The sequence below is a fragment of the Cydia strobilella genome, chromosome 2 (assembly GCF_947568885.1).
Source record: "Cydia strobilella chromosome 2, ilCydStro3.1, whole genome shotgun sequence".
NCBI lineage: Eukaryota > Metazoa > Arthropoda > Insecta > Lepidoptera > Tortricidae > Cydia > Cydia strobilella.
Window position 1 is genome coordinate 21,972,588 of NC_086042.1, and position 19,615 is coordinate 21,992,202.

Here is a 19,615-nt window from a genome sequence, read left to right on the forward strand (position 1 = left end):
ACTAATATCAACTTCCATTCCATACTATATCAACTTCTAAAAGTCACCTGTATTTCTTCAATGAGACAGACTAAGTACTTTGGCTGTGATCGTCAAGTCAAGACCATCGACAACAAATCCATCAAATCTCTTGCGTTTGGTTTTGTTCAGTTTTGTTTCGTTTCTAAACAGATCTGTCACATTTTGATTGAGTATATGAGTATACTTGATAATTGATAAATAATCACTACGTTCTACTATTCTACTTGCTCGTCTCCGTCTCATCTTCACTCGCGACGCGATTCTCGTTCTCATTATCATTTGTCGCACTATCTGAATAATAAACTGACTGGAGCTGAATAAGTGATAATAATTATAAACCTTTTTTTGGTGTTATTTGCAATTCAAGTGACTAATACACATACATAATTAGAACTTAAAAACTTTGTTTTGTTTATAAAGACGATGTATTTTGACTTGGTATAAGATTAAAGACGTATGCTTTGTGGTTATCCATTTGTAAGCTTTCGGTTAATTCCTACTTCAATTTAAGCGTTAATTTATAAATATGGTGGAAGTGAGTAAGTTTTGGTTCGAAAAGGCCTGTGGGCATCGAGAGTGTCACAACTTAATCCATCCATGGACTTATAAGTGTAGCGATGCGACAATAAGCATGCTAGCAAGTAACATTAAAGGGGCTTACAAATTCTATGCCATGGTATACCTGGTAAGTCTTTGGACTTATAATATTTTTATTGTACTTTAGGTTTTTTTGTACTGAGCAATGATGTTGAGCTTGTTACACAGAATAACTAATAGTATGGTACTACCGTACAGAAAATTCACTCCTTAGCAAGTCAGATTTAGGTATAAAATTATACCTATGCTCGCCGCCTGCAAGCAAAATTGAAACATATCCGTGCACAAACTGTGAATCTTCTTTGCGCGCCGCAGTTTCATGACCGAGCTGTGAGTGTTGGCACGGGGTTGTCACTAGACAAGTTTTTGTACCTATACCTACTAATTTATTATTTTTAAGATAAATATGTAGGAATTACAAACATTGATTCTGTAAACATAAATTTTTTATCCGGAGATAGTATGACTTACCTTTCAATATTATGACTTACCTTTCAATATTATTATTATCTGTAATGCAGGCAGGCAGTTTAAATAACTGATAATGCCTGTATCTAGTCATAAACTGAGTTCTCAGTGTTGAGTAGAATTCGCTTTGTGCTTATCTAATTTATTCTTAAACTCATTAACACTGGGCCGCTACTACATCCTCTGGGAGTTTGTTCCAAACGTTGACCACTCTGTTGCTAAAGAAGTGTCTATGAGGATTATTGTAGGACCTGTGAGACACACCAGCTTATTACTTGCTTGTTACTATTGCGTTCTAGCATCTTATGGAAATCTTTAAGATCATAGTGTTGGGTTAGTATTTTGTATGTCTCAATCAGATCTCTGCGTTCTCTGCGCTCCTTCAAGGTTGTGAGCTTTAAGAAGTGTAGTCTTTCTTCATAGGACATGTTTTTGAGTTTCTTCGGTATCTTGGTGAAACTACGTTGAACTTTCTCCAACATCTCAATATCCTTGATAAAATAAGGGCTCCATACTTGAAATGCGTACTCCAATATAGGCCTAACATAGGTTTTGTGAATTTTGATCATCATATCCGGCATCGGATTCCCAAAAGCTTTTCTTATGAAGTGGATAAGGCTCTTTGCTTTCTTAACTATTGCAGTTATATGTTCTTCCCATTTCAGGTCCTCAGTGATTTTGACGCCCAGATCGATTTGTACCTTGACAGCTTTTAAGGGAGTGTTGTCCAAATTATATGTGTAATGAGGGTTGTTTTTACCTATGTGCAGAACAATACATTTTGTAGAATTCAGGTTTATGAGCCATTCTTTAGACCAGTTCCATACTTTGTTCAGGTCGTCTTGTAGCAAGTCATAGTCAAGCAATGGGTTGGCAAATAATTTTGTGTCATCTGTCAGTTAAAACACTCAAATGGAGGTGGACAGGACATACGATCAGGGGCAAAGAAAAATGGAGCAAGAGAATTATATGGTGGTTCCTGAAAGATAGAAAAAGAAAACAAGGACCACCAAAAATGAGATAGGAAGACGAAATTGTAAAATTCGCAGGGAGACATTGGACCAGACTGGCGAGAGACAGGGAAAAATGGAAAGGGATGGAAGAGGTCTTTGCCAAACGGCACACAGACTAAACCGAAACCGATGTTGTCTGAAACATTAATATTATGTTAAATTATATACTTGGATAAGTTGTGTACAATAATATTTAAACTCTCAATTTGTAAAAAAAAAAATGACTGAATAAAAGGCTTATATTATTATTCCTTTATTTATTTTTAGTCTTAGGCTAGGCTTTTTACAATATGAGTATAAAAGTAAAATATAAAAACACTTACAAAACATTACAAAAATATATAAACACATTATAAAAAACCTAACCTAGGGTGCCGCCGGCAGCGGGGCAGGGCCCAAGCTGCCGGTGGTCAGGGCCGCAGAGAGTGGAACCGGCGAACTATCCGCGCCGTGTCCAAGATCACCACCTTCTGCATCTGACCCTTGATCCAACCACCTAGCGAGAGTCTCTCAAGGTGTTGGTCGAGACTCTTCGCTATGAGACCGTTATTGTTATTATTATTATTATAGTGTCATCTGCAAAGGTACTGATGTTGCAGTTTAAGCAGTGAGGCAAGTCAAAAGTGTATATTATGTACAGAACAGGGCCTAAAACTGACCCCTGTGGAACTCCGCTGTGTATGTCTCGTTACATTGACATTGATTCACCCACTCTCACTTTGAGTGTTCTATGACGCAAAAACGCCTCGATCCATTTTAATAGCTTTCCTCTAATGCCCAGGTGTTCCAGTTTGAAAATAAGCCTTGTTATGGGAACCTTGTCGAAAGCTTTTTCATAATCTAAGTAGATTACATCGGTAGGCTCTCTTACATTAAAGCTATTTGTCCATGAGGAAAGGCAGGATAGCAAATTGGAGACAGTCGAGCGGTTCGGACAAAAGCCATGTTGTTGGTCACCTCTATAATAGTGTGCTGGGTAAGGAAGCTTCTGATGTGTTTCACTATTAATTTATCCATAACCTTGCAGACTACACTGGTAAGGCTTATTGGTCTATAATTTGACGGTTCCAATTTGTTACCTTTCTTAAAAATCGGGGTCACATTAGCCGTTTTCCACTGTTCTGGTAAGACACTAGTGTTGTACGATAACTGCATCATTATGGATAATGGACCAGCAACTGCGTCGCATTTTTGCAAAAGTATGACAGGGATGCCGTCCGGGCCTGGTGAAGAGTCGTGTTTCATTTCTTTGATAGCTCGTTGAATTTGTCTACAGAGAATGTTATATCCGAAATACAGTCACCAATATCGTCTGGAATTAAAAAAAAAAGTCATTTCTGCTTCCTTGTTCTTCCTTTTATTCAGACATCCGTAAACATAACAATATCTTTTTTACGGATTAGATCGAGATTTAGTTTTCGAAGCCATTGTTTATTTTCTCTTTTGCGCGAGCGCCACGTGACACGACTCGTGCGAGCCGAGCGGCAGTAAATACATTAAGTTTACCTATTCGCAAACACAAGAAAGCTGGGATTACTTCACTGTTCCACCATAGGTGCACCTTTTCTTTCTGACAGGTAAAAGTTTGCTAACTGCCTCCAATTTAAGATGCTCTAGCTACTTTTACTACTTGTTTTTATATTCAGGTACATTCTCTCAACATCTCCCATAGCTTGGATTGACTCTGTACAATTGTTCTGGGCAATCATATTCATTTACCTGTCCAGTAGTGCTTGCTGTTTATCCGAGATCAAAATATACAATACGAGGATAATTGGACTTAGCCAGGTTATAAAAAAAACTGTTCAAAATGAACCAATAAATTTGAAGATATATTGTAACATTGTTAAAATAATATTTTTTTATCAAATATTTAAACATGCCATTGCAAAGGGATAATGAAGTTAAGATATACTCGTGAGGAGGACGACTGCACTTGGTAATTTGATGCCATACAAATTATTTTTCTTGTACACCAATCTCTAAGGCCACAGACTGGACTGCTGCCGCTGTTGTCCAAAACAGATTCCCGTCTGTAGCCTAATTAAAGTCTTCTCAAATTGTCCTTGTAATATAGAATATTATAAATTTAAATTCATGTTTCAGATTCAAATCTTGATGAAAGGCAAGAAACTGAGTAAAGACGAGATGCTGGAACAGTTTAAGCTATACCTTAAATCTGGAGTATTCGGCCTCACTGTCGGAAGCTCGTTCGTCACATTAAACTGCATATTCAGGTATCTATAAATCAATACATTGTAGTGGGGTTGGCAACTGTCAAAGTTTTGCAGAGATGGCGCCATAATAGCTTGCCCTTTTTTCTAATGAGATTTGGCTTAAAGGGCTGGCATCCAGGACATTAAAAATCAAAAAATTGACACAGTTCTAGGGACTGACAGGGTAAGCTATGCTGGCGCCATCTGCTAAATATTTCGACCGGCTGACCCCACTGTGTGCTAAAGTAAAATGAAATGATAAAATAAATTGAAATGAAAAATCTTTATTTCAGGCAATGGTGGCCCATAGATAAATACCTTAAAATTAGCATGCATACTTATACAACCGGCCAAGTGCGAGTCGGACTCTTGCATGAAGGGTTCCGTGCCATTACGCAAAAAACGCCAAAAAAAAACATTTGTTGTATGGGAGCCCCACTTAAATATTTATTTTATTCTGTTTTTAGTATTTGTTGTTATAGCGGCAACAAAAATACATTATCTGTGAAAATTTCAATTCTGTTCATGAGATACAGCCTGGTGACAGACAGACGGACAGCGGAGTCTTAATAATAGCGTCCCGGTTTTACCCTTTGGGTACGGAACCCTAAAAATATTATTATATCTTAAAACTACAAAACAAGTTCTATGCCCAAAAACATGAAATATCAAACAATTAAAGAAAACTTTGTGGTATGTTCCACTTCCTATAAATGAGTTTTTACTTTTATAGAAATTGTTGAATATAACTAAAGCCCCATTGAGACTGATCAAGAACTTGCATGCAATAGTCAATACATTGCTAACTACGAAGTACATTGAATTTAGTTGATCAACCGAATACCTCAATGTAACAAAAAATCACATGATCTTGATCAGTCTAAATGGGTATTAACCTTGGTTAGTTTCTTTTTCTTCTCATATATTTGAACTAAAATGTTTGCTTTGAAGCAATCAATTTTATTTTTAGAAAACAAGCAATTCAATTTTATTTTTTTAAAGCCTATTTCAGTCTGCTAATTAAACACTCAATGAAGATCTATTTGTGACACTTTTACTTCAGGCAAATGGTTACACACAATAATGTAATAGTGCCATTAGCCCTAATCCTATTGGAAATCATCCTTGTTAGAAAAGGAAAGAATAACATCAACAACAAACACGATTTTTTAAAACTTATATACTGTTAACTAGTACATATCAGAATTTTGTTCTCAATTAGTAAACATCCCAGTGCTTTATAAAAGGTACCCAAATAGGTGACAATTCATTTAGCCAGGTGTCAGTGGCTATCTACCTTGTGAGATGTCTGTCTAAAAATATATTTTTTAATACAGTTGCTCAAAAAGTGCTACAGACTTACTTTCCGCACTAGCATCGAAATGTACTATTTTCTACTCTTCAACTGTAATGGTTGAATTAAGATTTCGTATACCAAACTATAATTGCGTACTTTTCATGTATGGACTCCCAACTCGACTATAATATTCATTTCGATATGCTGTAGTCAACTATAAAAGAAATTGACCAATCGCGTACCGCCGCGCTCCCATAGAAAAGACATAAATGCGCGAGCGCGCGACTATTTAGTCTACTCTCTCTACTGAGATACTTACCAATTTTCATTAATTGTTTCGGTTTTATAGTAAAAAAAGTATTATTTTAGATGACCTGTAGAAAAAGTATTGTATACAATAGTGATATAATCAAGCTTTTCAATCTCGTACCTCACTTCCACACTCAGCAGTCAGCAAGCTTCCTTGCCTAAACACGGTGCTCGACTGGAAAGCTCTATTTTATCACGATTGTATAAAATACTATAATTTAGCATTTGCAGCTTGTATCAATGACTAAAACTTGTTAATTATGGTCTTAATTTTGAGGGTTGAAACTTGGGTAGGTTTTGAAACTTTATTTTAAAGAAAAGATTGTTTTAATGACTTATTGTTGCAGGAAATTGTTCTTCAGCGAGTTCACTTACTATAAGACAGTATTGCTGCCCTGCACCATCAGTGGTCTTGCAGTGTACTGTGAACCGCCATACAGAAGGGTGATGGTCGTTAACCTTTTCGTTAACTTGGTAAGATGAAACTCAAATATAGCACTTCCACTTGAGTATCCCTTAAATGCATAGTAGAAAATGTACCCGTTCGTATAAAAATACCGCAAATCGATGTACAAGTTAGTCGTTTGGCACACACATACTAGAGGCCAAAACAAAATTTTTGACCCGCAGTTCCTAAAAAAATTTCGCTGGGGGGGGGGGGGGAGTGGTAAAACATTATTATTTTTTGTATGGAAAAAAATATTTTTTTTCCAAAACCTATCGTATGTGGTATTACATTTCGGGCATTTTTTTAAAATTAAAACAAAAAGAATTTTCGAAACATACCAAGTTTGGCTCCTCCAGACACGAAATGGCTGATTTTTTTTTTGTACAATATACCACAAATGATACGTGATATCCTCATGTCTAACTCCAAGAAAGCAATTTTGAAAATAATATCATTAACAATTTTGTTGACGCAATGGCCGGCGTCTTAGAAGTCGCTCACGGCGTTTATGCCGACGTCAAGCATGCAGCTTTAAAAAGCATTAACGGGAACCCGCGGCTTTAGGGCGATGTGAAGAGCGACGTCACAGGGCGAAATCATGAGAACTCGTCGACAATTCGACGTGGGTAAAGAAGGTAGAAGGCAATGGGGCACAAACGCGCTGTGAAAATTGTAATTTGACTACTGGCTATTAGTTAGTCGTTTGGCACACACATACTAGAGGCCAAAACAAAATTTTTGACCCGCAGTTCCTAAAAAAATTTCGCTGGGGGGGGGGGGGGGGGAGTGGTAAAACATTATTATTTTTTGTATATCGTATGTGGTATTACATTTCGGGCATTTTTTTTTAATTAAAACAAAAAGAATTTTCGAAACATACCAAGTTTGGGCTCCTCCAGACACGAAATGGCTGATTTTTTTTGTACAATATACCACAAATGATACGTGATATCCTCATGTCTAACTCCAAGAAAGCAATTTTGAAAATAATATCATTAACAATTTTTTTTAATTTTTCAATTTTACAAAGTGACGCAGTTCTACTTCAATACCTATTTTACGAGACTTATGGAACTATACTGCAGATACGGTACATATTAATCATAAAATGATACGTAATATCCATATATCGAACGGGAAATACCTCTTTAACCCTTTAACTGCGCCTTTCATCAGTTGGTATAGTTTGTTTAGTTTTTGACACAAAATATCAAGATTGTATCCTTCAGATACGACATACCCCTATGGATTTTTCTTTGTACAATATACCACAAGATACGTAATATCTTGATATCGAATCCCAAGAAAGCAATTTTGAAAATAATCATTTATTTTCAAAATTTTTCTTTTTGTTTTAATTAAAAAAAATATGCCCGAAATGTAATGATGTGATATATTTTTAGAGTCGCCTCAAAAAGCCCTTTCGTATGATACCACACTCGATAGGTTTTGAATTTTTTTTTTCATACAAAAAAAATGTTTTACCACCCCCCAGCGAAATTTTTTTAGGAACTTGCGGGTCAAAAAATTTGTTTCGACCTCTAGTATGCGTGTGCCAAACGGCTAACCTGTACATCGATTTGCGGTTTTCCTTTGAAATTGGGGTCGAGCGGCTTCCGCTATAGCGATGGATGCAGAACACAACAAAAAATAAACATTTTCAAACAATTTCATTTTCATGTGAACCGTGAGGTCGAATAGGCGCCATTCATTTATTACATAAGACTATTTAGGGGTGAGGGGGGGTCGAACATATCTTATTTTTTCTTACAATAGGGGGTTTTCATAGTTATTACGTAAGATCTCAAAGATTTTTTTTTAAATTAATATGAAAATTATGACGCTGAAAATAATACTTCCACACTATGCTATCGAACAAGGTGCAGAGTTAGCTTAAACGGGCTCCAGTACCTTTGTAGGTACAAATAAAGTACAAAAAAAATTTTTTTTAATAATATACACTAAAACAAACCAAACGTGTATTCATTTTTTCCTTTAGATTCTTACGTAATATAACTATCATAGGGGGAGGGGGTCAGCCTTTTCTTATTTTTTCTTACGTAGGGGAGGGAGCGGGTCAAAAACTGGCAAAAATAGTCTTACGTAAAATATAAATAAATGGCGCCATACCTATGGCATTTTACACATCGTAAACTGTACACGTTAATTGTTATGTAACTTATGTAGGTAGTTAGTTTGAACATTGTTTTATGCTAAGTAGATTTTAATTAATAAAAAACAATGTTGTTTTAGGTATTTGAATATTGGTTAAGGACACTAGAAATGAAGGGTTGGCTCCGACGGTCCCCTGGCAGGGAAACGCTTATCTTCATGCTTGGAAGTGCTGTCTTCTTCTATTTAATGCGAAAAGAACGAGAGAATCCGAAACGGACTCCTTTGTTTTGGTACGTATCATGCTTATACCACAGATTATATTAAGTCGAAATCTTGTTAACCCCATGGACAATTTCGTGAGAAAAATTGGAGTTGGAAGGAGTACCTATACTATACCTACCTGACAGTGTATGATTAATACCAATAATAAAAACTTTTATAAAAAAAAGATAAACCGACTTCAAAAAGGATGAAATAAAATATTATCCTTTTTAGGGTTCCGTGTTTAAGTATATGCGTTACCAACTCATATGTTTGAAGTCGGTGCCAAGCCAAATTTTAAACCATATATTCATAGTGATTTTGGTGCAATTCGATAAAGATGCGGCTATATAAGTATGTACGTTGGATTACCTAACGCAGCGTACGTAGGCGAACAACACGCGAATGCGAAGCGGCGCGGCACGGCGCCTTAATTAATCCTTTGATACCTATATAGAAGTGTCCTACGTGGGCGATCTCGTTGCGAACGCGAACGCCTTGGGCCGGCCGCGCCGTGCCGCGTCGCTTCGCTTCGCGTTCGCGAGTGTTCGCCTATGTAAGACGCAGCTTTACACGACGACAATAAACGAACTTTCTTTAGACCTCAGAACAGAACACACGGTTGAACCTTCTTGGCGCAGTTCGTACCATGCTTGTCGGCACGTTAGTGTAAATCTAATACGTTTTGTCGTCGTATTTTTTTAAAGAGCATTTCTTACTTGTTCTTAAACAGTCATAGCACGCAAGTGTGGGATTGGGAGTGAGTTATTTTCTGTCGCTTATCCAGAGAACTACATTTCAAAATATAAAACAATTCAAGGAACCTTCATGCAAAATTTCAGCTAAAGCGGTTCAGTTGTTTAGCCATGAAAAGGTAGCAAAGAGGCAGACATAATTGCTTTCACGTTTATAATATTTGTACAGTTGTAATGGGATTTATAGACATTAAGCTGATTATTTTTGACTGGTATTGTTACTACTTGGAGTACTTGGCTTGGCACCGACTTCAAACATATCAGTTGGTAACGCATATACTTAAACACGGAACCCTAAAAAGGATAATATTTTATTTCATCCTTTTTGAAGTCGGTTTATCTTTTTTTTATAAAAGTTTTTATTTTTCCATTTTTAGTTTTAAGACATTGTTAAGAGCGTGACGCATGAATGAAAAACATAATCATGTTTATCTGTAAATTCGTAAACTTCATTAAATAATCAGAATTTTCCTCGAGTCCGTCTGGGAAATCATTCCTGTCATTAAATCCATTCTCCGCCCCGCCACTGACCCAATCCCTCAAACCCCCCGATCACTCAACCTCACAGCTCATCAACCCCTGATCACTGAACCCCTCGACTCTAAACCACCAACCCTTCAACCGCCATTCCCCGACCCCTAACCCCAGACCCCTTAACTCCTAACCCTAACCCCCAATCCCTTAACTCCCAACCCCTCAGTCCCCGACCCATCAACTCACCTCCCCTCAACCCCCAACCTCAAACCCCCCAAACACTAATACCCTCTACCTTCACCTCTCAGTCTCTTTGGTTGTTTCCAACACTACCTACTTCAAAAATCATAATACACAAACGAGGGAAGTTATCAGTAGCCTTACCACGAGTTTGACATTGATATATTCGCTATCGTGTGCGTAACTTACTGTTTATGCATCTCGCTCGTACTGGCGTATTAGTGTACAAAGTAAGTTACGAAGAATATTTAGTGCTAAACTCGTGGTTAGGCTACAGTTGCACTAATCAAATTGGTGGTTTTGGTGAGGAAATGCTTGAGTTACTTTAGAAAACACTGAAATTACCATACACGTGCCTTTTTAAATTGAGGAGTTCCCTCAATTCCTCACGGATTCCATCATCAGATCAAAACCAAAAATATTACGAAAACACCTTGGAGAGGTAACTTCTTTCAAACAGAAAAAGAATAACTCAAATCGGATCATGGGTGCCGGAGTAATCGCTGAAATCATTATCATCAAAACAATCATCATCATCAGCTCCACTTCATCAAATTGGTGGTTTTCGAGAAAAAATGATCAAGTTGCTTAAGAAAACGACCAAATCACCATACATGTGCCTTTAAAAATTGAGGAGTCCCCTCAATTCCTCATGGATCCCATCATCAGAACAGCACCAGATTAATGTGGGACCACCTTGGAGGTAGTTCCTTTCAAACAAAAAAAGAATTGTTCAAGTCGGACCACGGGTCTCGGAGTAATCGCTGAACATCCTACATTAAAAAAATCATCATCACTATCTTCAAAACAATCATCATCATCAGGTCCACTTCATCAAATTGGTCGTTTTCGAGAGAAAATGCTCAAGTTGCTTATGAAAACACCCAAATCACCATACATGTGCCTTTAAAAATTGAGGAGTTCCCTCAATTCCTCAGGGATCCCATCATCAGATCAGAACCAGATTAATATGGGACCAACTTGGAAGCAGCTCCTTTCGAACAAAACAAGAATTACTCAAATCGGACCACGGGTCTCGGAATAATCGGTGAACATACATAAAAAAAAAAAAAAAAATAGCCACAACCGAATACAGAACCTCCTCCTTCTATGAAATTGAAGTCGGTTAAAAATTCTATCTATCTATAATTTGTTTTAGAGAAATGAAGTACATAGCTACTTACAGTACATAGCAACTGTAATTCTTTACTTATACCCAGTCAAAAAAAATTAAAGTAAACACTCTTCAACATCATATACTTACCTAAGGGCCGGTACAGACGGACTGCAGTCGGCGTGCAGTTCCCATACAAATTGCAGTCGGATTGCAGTCTGCCTGTATCGGCCCTAACGGCCCGGCCTCGACATCGCGCGGCGGCGGCAGCGGCGAGCGGCGGCCATAGGCGGGAACGAAAGGTCCGATCGCTGTGTCTCGCTCCAACCTATGGCCGCCGCTCGCCGCTGCCGCCGCCGCGCGATGTCGTGGCCGGGCCGTAAATGACAGAAAACATTTGTTTTCTCACCGCACTGTAGTTTTGACTCTACTTGTAACTTTTTCAAGGTTCTTCACGCCTCCCCGAGTGTCGAAACAAGTAGGGGAGCCGGTGGAAGGCGTTGGAGGCAGGAGTCTGGCTTGTCCCCATGCGGGGAATTGTGTCAACTACGTGTTGAAGGTAAAATACTCATCCTCAGCAACGGGTGGAAATTTAAACGATTTAACTGCAAAAGGAGCTTCCTCCTAATAAACGATTAAAAGTTCTAAATAGACTATATTAGCCCTCAAAAAGTATCGACGGACGCCATAAATCTCGGGCCAAAAGCAATAAAACCCGGCGACCGTATAGTGATCGTATTACCTATCGATGAAGAAATTTTGAAATATCGATCTCATTATTATAATTTGTTGATTTCATTATTATTGCCCATTTATATTTTTTTGACCGTCAGCTGGTCACATGAACATGTAAAAAAGAAAATTCTTTTCAGTCATCGGCGTCATCGCCTCCCGTTTGATACTTTGTCAGATGGTAGTTTAGATGCTATTGTTAATAAAACAAATCGTCAGCCGGTTGTATCGCGGTGGAAAGGCCGTGTTACACGTTTCGATGGCTGCCATTCCTCAACCCACCAACGGAGCGGCAGCTGACGTTCATGAGGGTTCATCATACATAGCCGTTAACCGCTATTCGAGTTTTCGCCCGGGAGGCGATGACTGACGAAATTTTCGCCTGGCTCGCGGTCCATAAGAATTCTAAGTTTAAAACCGTGCTGACAATTTGATGTCAATATAGGACTGTTTTTGTGTGTGCCTTACGCAACTTGTCACTTACACCGTTTAAAGAGAAAAACAATACGAATGTTGCAGGGCACAGCACAGCTTTTCGGCGTCGGCTGCGCAATGACGATGCTCCGGCAGATCATCCCTAAGATACTGACTCCGGCTAAAGCGTTCAAGTCTTTGAAGTTCTCGCATATGAAACTTGGCATTTTCTTCGGAGGTTACATAGGAATTTATAGGGTAAGTACCTACATCGACTTCGTGGCGTAAACATCTCTATGCAAATAAGGAGAATAAGGAAGGGGTTCAAAACAATCTAGATACAAGAGCGTGTGTAGAAATTTTGCCCGCCTAACCCTTTACCAGGCTGATATTTCAAAAATGACAATCGCATGTCCGCCTTACCCATCGAAAATAGAACACACGTTTCAAGTGCCGTATGTGGGTAATATATATCCCTTAGCCTGGTAAAGGGTTAACAACTTCTACAGCGAAATGTTCCAAAGACTATAAAGTTCTTATGAAGGAGCCTAAAAAGGATCACATTTTATTTATAGTTGCGGATCCGATAATTGAAACCAAAAATTTAGAAACAAGGCGCACAGGACAAGGTGAATTCTGTTACGCGTTCTCAAGTTACTGTTTGTGGTTTTAGGCATTTGTGAAAGAGTACATTAGGGGCTGGTTGACGAAATCGTCTGTAATCGTAACCGTAGTTTGTTACCATTTTTCGGTCACCAGTAAAGGATTTTTTTAATATTAAATATTGATGGTATCAAATTTTGATAGAATTGTTTTTAACAAACCCTATCAGTACCAAAAGGGTTAGCTTTGGATAAACACTCACCATTTCCAAAACCCTTGATAGAGAAACCTTATCAAGTGTTTTTAGAATGCGATCTAGTTATTTAAAGTCTGTGGCCACGACATTGCGCGAAAAAGAGACTGCAAAAAGGGTATCAGTATCAGGAAAAGGGTATCAGTATCAATATTAAATGGTAAGTGGTAAATATTCAAGCTATCTACCCTATTCGATATGGAAACCACACTTATACTTAAGAGTTTCCATACCCATAGGCTAACACAATGATATATGATCCATATGATCTGGGTAACCATTTGATAGGGTTACTGTATCGAAAATATTAATCAAATCCGATACCTGCTCTAAACGTAACGTTAAGTCGATTTCATTCTTCACGTATTATTCAGTAAGGTTGGAATTGGCTTTACAGTAGACTTCTGTCCGTATTTACCTCTATTCAAATAATGCCCTTGGTTTCAGTTGATAGTGTGCCTTCTGTGCCGCGCGCACGGGCGCGATAGCGCGCTGTGGGCGCTGCCCGCGGGCTTCCTGGCCGGCGCGGCCTTCCGCGTGGCGCCCTCCACGCCCATCGCGCTAGCGCCGCTCACCTCCACGCTGCAGGTAACGTAGCATGCGACCCGCGCTGTGGGCGCTGCCCGCGGGCTTCCTGGCCGGCGCGGCCTTCCGCGTGGCGCCCTCCACGCCCATCGCGCTAGCGCCGCTCACCTCCACGCTGCAGGTAACGTAGCATGCGACCCGCGCTGTGGGCGCTGCCCGCGGGCTTCCTGGCCGGCGCGGCCTTCCGCGTGGCGCCCTCCACGCCCATCGCGCTAGCGCCGCTCACCTCCACGCTGCAGGTAACGTAGCATGCGACCCGCGCTGTGGGCGCTGCCCGCGGGCTTCCTGGCCGGCGCGGCCTTCCGCGTGGCGCCCTCCACGCCCATCGCGCTAGCGCCGCTCACCTCCACGCTGTAGGTAACGGACTTCAAAACGAGCTCTTTTATTATACTTTACCGTGGTCGTCGACAGCGATGACGCTATTGTCACGATAAAGCAAGGGAGCTAAATGTATATGAATGTGTGCAGTTGGTTTTAGTTTACCGTCGACGTTAATGGAGTGTCGTATGAATTTCAAAGCGACTCCATAAGTGGACGACCACGGTAAAGTATGAAGGCGCCCAACGGCTCGCAACAGAATGTTTACACGTCACTTCTTTACAGTAACTTTCATATTATCTGTACCACAGATCCTGGGCTCGTGGGGCTACCAGAAAGGCCTCATCCCCGAGAACCTGCCGTTAGTGGAGCTGTTGTACTGCCTGTGCCAAGGCCTGCTTTTCCACGCGCGCGTCATGCACGAAGACGTCTGTCCGCGCTACATCATCAACTTGATGCACACCGTCACAAGTAACCGGTAAGAACAAGTTCCACTAAAAACAATATAGTCTGAGTAACGTGAGATTTGAGTTTTGACAGTTATTAATTGACCCTTATATATATGAGCTGAGGCTATCAGTTAAACTGTAGGTCTTAGAGCTGAAATAGATGTCATAGGTATATTAAATAACAAATGGCGAAGCCCTCCAATGGCGAAGGCCAGATTTGAACCGGCGTCTTTAAAAACTCAAATCAAAATATTTGTGAAAATAATTTGATTTGTTCCCAAAGTTACGTAGGTCTTAGCTTCATATAATTATGTATGGGTCAATTCATCCGGTGTTGCAATATACGTGCAAAACGCTATCTCGTTTCACCGGAGCGACCGGCTAATCCCCATCAGTGTGATAATCGCGTAAAGGTGGGTACCACGACCACGGTGGCAGCTGATGCCGTAGACTGACTGAACTGAATTACCATAATGACCTTTAAATATCGATTTTGAATTTAATCGGTCCGACAAGTTACAAATACAAAAAAAAACTAACACGAGTTTTTTTTTCTCTTTTCAGAGCCGATGAAATCCAGCAAGGTTTTGTACAAAAAGTTTTGAAAGCACTATAAAGTATGCACAAAATTGAAATTATTTATTTTTAGCGAAATATTACTTTATAATATTATTTATTTAACAATGTTAAATTACTTAGCGATTCTGTGATGATTACGTTATTATCTGTGGTACAGGGTTAATTTAAATTTGGTATTCTGTTTTGTTGTTATTTTGACGGTGTTTAGTAATCTGTATTTATTTTATAAGGAATTTTGTGAGGAGCTTCAAATATTAGTAGATCATTTAAATATTGATGATACTAATCTCTATTTTTTTCTGTTTGATACCAAATGCTTTTCTCAAAATAAGCGATAATTTCCATATTAAATATTATCAATGGTTGCCTTATAAAGGTGATGGTAGCAGTAAGATTTAAGATCAGTGGCGTACAATATATGAATTAAGGCCTGTCCTGTAAAGTTTTTTTACATGAACACATTAAGATACAAAACTTTCAGATGAGCATATTTTATTTGTACCTAACTATATTATTTATATAACCCTTGACTAGTGATTCATATCTAAATAAACCATTTTAATGCATATAATATTAATAATACACATACGCACCCTAATGCGAAAATTGGTATAAACATATCACAAAGTCATAACCATAACAAGCTCCAAGGTTCCAAAGAAGAAGGTCAAATCATTGCTAAGACCTAAGACCTGAAATTGTCGACAGAATATCATCGAAATATATACATAATAAAAAGAGAAATAAAATGGCACCTGTTTTCATACAAAAAAGCATGGTATAAAAGTATTCAAACCCATATAATTTTGCCAAGCTTTTACAAAGGGGTTTGTATTTAGCATTATTAAATGCGGGATTTAGTGTCATTCTTGAACTTACAGAACAATTAACTAGTCAATTAAAAATATTGGCGACAGGGGCAAATATATCCGAACATAATGCTCGTAATATTTTATATGGGTCTTGAAGGAAGAGTATCGCTCCTGCTCATATCACAAAATGAAATCATTGATAAGTGTAGTAAATAAAGTCTTAAGAGTACCTATACGATATAATATATTAAAATATTAAAGCAAATAAACCAGAAATACCTACCAGTCAGCATCAGTCCTTGTAAAAAACGACTTAACGGGACAGGCCTTATTATTTTAGTTAATACCGCGTAAAACTAGTAAAGCTTCATTTTAAGGTTTTAGGGAAACTGTAGCTACGTGGCCTACCGCTTAACTTAGAAGTATCGTCAGGGAGTTGCACGGTAGTTCTTTAAAAGCTAAAAGAAAGTAGCTTAGTTTGGGACTAAGGGTGAACAATTTCTGCTAACTGAGAACACCACCTAGATGACGCAAATACCACGATTTGTATTGAAACCAAGCGTGCCGACTCTTTCATACAAAATTTACGCATAATATAATTTTAAAATCTGTGTTAGGAAATATGTTCTTGCCTTTGGGTGCTCGCAATTTTTGCTGCAGTTAATTATCATGCAACGAAGCATTTTTGTAAGTTTTCACGGACGTCCGGCTGCAACAACTGACGCGCGTGGACTGTAAAGAGCGACGGCCAACCTCGACGTTTGGTCGGGGTTCGGACACGCGAAATAGATACATTTGCGTCTTCTATGGTATATTTATTTCTGTGGAGAACACAAACCAGTTGCACACCGCCGAATTTAACCAAATCACAGTGAACCATAATAACTTCACATTCCATAAGAACAGTCTGAATTGAACGGTAGACCTATAGTGAGAGTATCGTGTTATGAATGCTTTGCCACTGATCAGTATAGTATAGACAATTATAAATAGATATAATTATAGAGCTACAAAACATCGAACACATGCAAATTTTCTCTTGTATTGTATTGATTGTAATTGACGAATGTGCGAAACATTGTACACTACGAATCTATATCACAAAATATGTGTTTATGTTATATTAAGTACATAGGTACGTTTGCCTTAAAAATTATTTTATTAATTTGACCATTGTTTAGCACTCTTTCCGAGCGTCCTATTTCATAATAGAGATTATATTCGTGTTATCGCGAAATTGAACATAAGTATGGAAAAACTATTTGAATTGCACCCTTATTATTATAAGACTTAGTACTGCAAAGTTAGATTGCTTGCTTCCAAAGTAAATACGGTCAAGATACCAAATATGTTTCGCTCCATAACGAGGAACATTGGCGTCGGGCCACCAACGCGAGCGCTCCTTGAAAATGCTCCTCGTTATGGAGCGAAACATGTCGAGCAATCATCGATTTTATAATCGTGAGTGACCCGGTTTAATATATTAAATAATGGTTACAAACGACCGTAGAAACAAGAACAATAATGCTATGGCAAAGAACGACCATGTTGCTTACATCTTCACAGGCCATGAAGTCTGTGTACAGATGTACTGAATAATCCTTTCCCATCGTATTTTTACGAAAAACGTTTGTATTTATTTGTCATGATACTTTTTGTACTGAGACTCAAATAGCATAACACGTTCGTACATACGTATCCGTAAATAAACGATGGGAAAGGATTGTTCACTATATCTGTACAATCACTAGCTTTCATTTTACATGTACAGTCAAGGGCATAAATATATATACATTCCCAAAGTTTCAAAGATATGTGTACGCTCTTACACAATAAAGTCGTGTTCACATATTTTTGTGCCATTTGTCTGGATCGATATTTTTGCCTTCGACTGTACTCGTACATTGCATTTATGACATATATTTTTAAAGTACTAGAACATGCACAAATAATGAATCTAAGTATATTTATTACAATCTCCCAAACCGAACTTGTGCTTATACAAATAAATATAGAAAATTATTTATTTGTATAAGCACAAGTTCGGTTTGGGAGATTGTTCTGGAATTTACAAATTGTTCTGTAAGTGATTGTTATATTTTTGTAATAAAACGGTTTTGTATTACGAATTTGTTATTATTTTTATGCATACATCGAATTGCGATCCAAATAACGTTTATATGTATATATATATATATATAGTTTGTCAAACGACCGTCACATTTCAAACATAGAAAGAGATAATCATACTATCTTTGTCTTACACTAGTACTAGCACCCAAAAGAAAGGGATGAGTGTAGTTTTCTTTTTGTTCTTATTTACTGACAATTTGGTTTGACAACTATATGTCCGACATACTTACAGCATTCGTTTTTCGAGCACAGAGTAGGGACGGTCAAGGAATTGAATAGGGGGTATTACTGCGATGTTCTGCCACCAGTGCAGAGTGCAGCACTAGCCCCTTTAGTAAACAATAGAGTAACTTATACATACTTACTGTGCCTTTAACAGTTTATTGACAAGTTTTCAGAGATAATAAAATATGACATTCATGCATCAAGGCGGTTGTTTACAAAGGACCTACCGGGAAACGCGAATCCTAAATTTCGCTGTCTGCTTCTTTATCGCTATAATATGCAAGAGTGACAGAGATGTTTGTTAACTAAATTTCGATTTTCTTGTTCCGCGATAGACCCTCAGATTCTGGCAGTAGCGCCCCCTACGCAGAGTTTCGCGTAATATTCCCTATTTCAGTACAATTTCGTACCTTGTCTCTTGCTTGTCACAGTGACAATAGAATGAGGTCCCTAGCGATTTTCATATTGATTGTAACTGTGACAAAGTACGAAATGGAACAGAAATTTAATTCTTTGATTGTACGTTACGCACTGATTAGCGAAAGGTCGGAAATTTGTGTCGAGGATAATCGCGACACTGCACTATATTAGTTTAAAATATTTTTTTTTTAATAATTAATTAACCCACGAACATAATAATATATACTTATGAATATTATGAACGACCCAAAACCGTGACCGAAAGAGCAGTAATATTGCATCTCGTTTTGATTACGGAATTAACAACTCTACGATTTCATTTTATAATAACAACGTCATAATATAATATATGTTCTTGTGTAAGCGAGACATAATTCTTATAGGAATATCATATCCCCTGTGATCTCTTATCCAGCTTAGTAACTAACTAAGGGCCACTTGCGCCATCCAATGTTAGCCACTAACTCGGGATTAACCGGTTAAAACCGGAGTTACCAGTACAATGTAACCCTGTGTTAACGCTTAACTCCGAGTTAGTGGCTAACCCTAGTGGTAACCTTATCCGCTCTCGGTGCGCCCACATCCTTGAGTTAACGATCTCGACACATGTGGACGTTTTTCTCTTTTCCCGTTGGCCCTACAACATTACACCTTTTCATCGCGAAGTTGTCAATGAATATTACTTAGGTACTTTGATCCTTATTATTTTACTAATGTTTTTATTTAACATTCTCGTTTTTAAACATATGGCATATTATAAATGA

General features: G+C 38.3%; 1 protein-coding gene across 1 annotated transcript; it reads left to right on the plus strand.

Annotated features, from left to right (window-relative positions):
• Positions 1-286: 286 nt before the first annotated feature.
• On the plus strand, positions 287-18,056 carry LOC134753366 (transmembrane protein 135-like). The gene is made up of 9 exons (XM_063689251.1): positions 287-706; positions 4,206-4,336; positions 6,269-6,395; positions 8,623-8,774; positions 11,776-11,887; positions 12,580-12,732; positions 13,778-13,918; positions 14,545-14,711; positions 15,247-18,056. The coding sequence occupies exons 1-9, from the start codon at positions 548-550 to the stop codon at positions 15,296-15,298; spliced, it is 1,194 nt and encodes a 397-aa protein (XP_063545321.1). The 5' UTR covers positions 287-547; the 3' UTR covers positions 15,299-18,056.
• Positions 18,057-19,615: the final 1,559 nt, after the last annotated feature.

Bases quoted from the DNA above. Each gene is read 5' to 3' on its own strand.
- LOC134753366 (XM_063689251.1), top strand. From the start codon at position 548: ATGGTGGAAGTGAGTAAGTTTTGGTTCGAAAAGGCCTGTGGGCATCGA. The intron at 4,337-6,268 runs GTATCTATAAAT...TTATTGTTGCAG, and splicing joins ACATTAAACTGCATATTCAG to GAAATTGTTCTTCAGCGAGT. The intron at 6,396-8,622 runs GTAAGATGAAAC...ATGTTGTTTTAG, and splicing joins TTAACCTTTTCGTTAACTTG to GTATTTGAATATTGGTTAAG.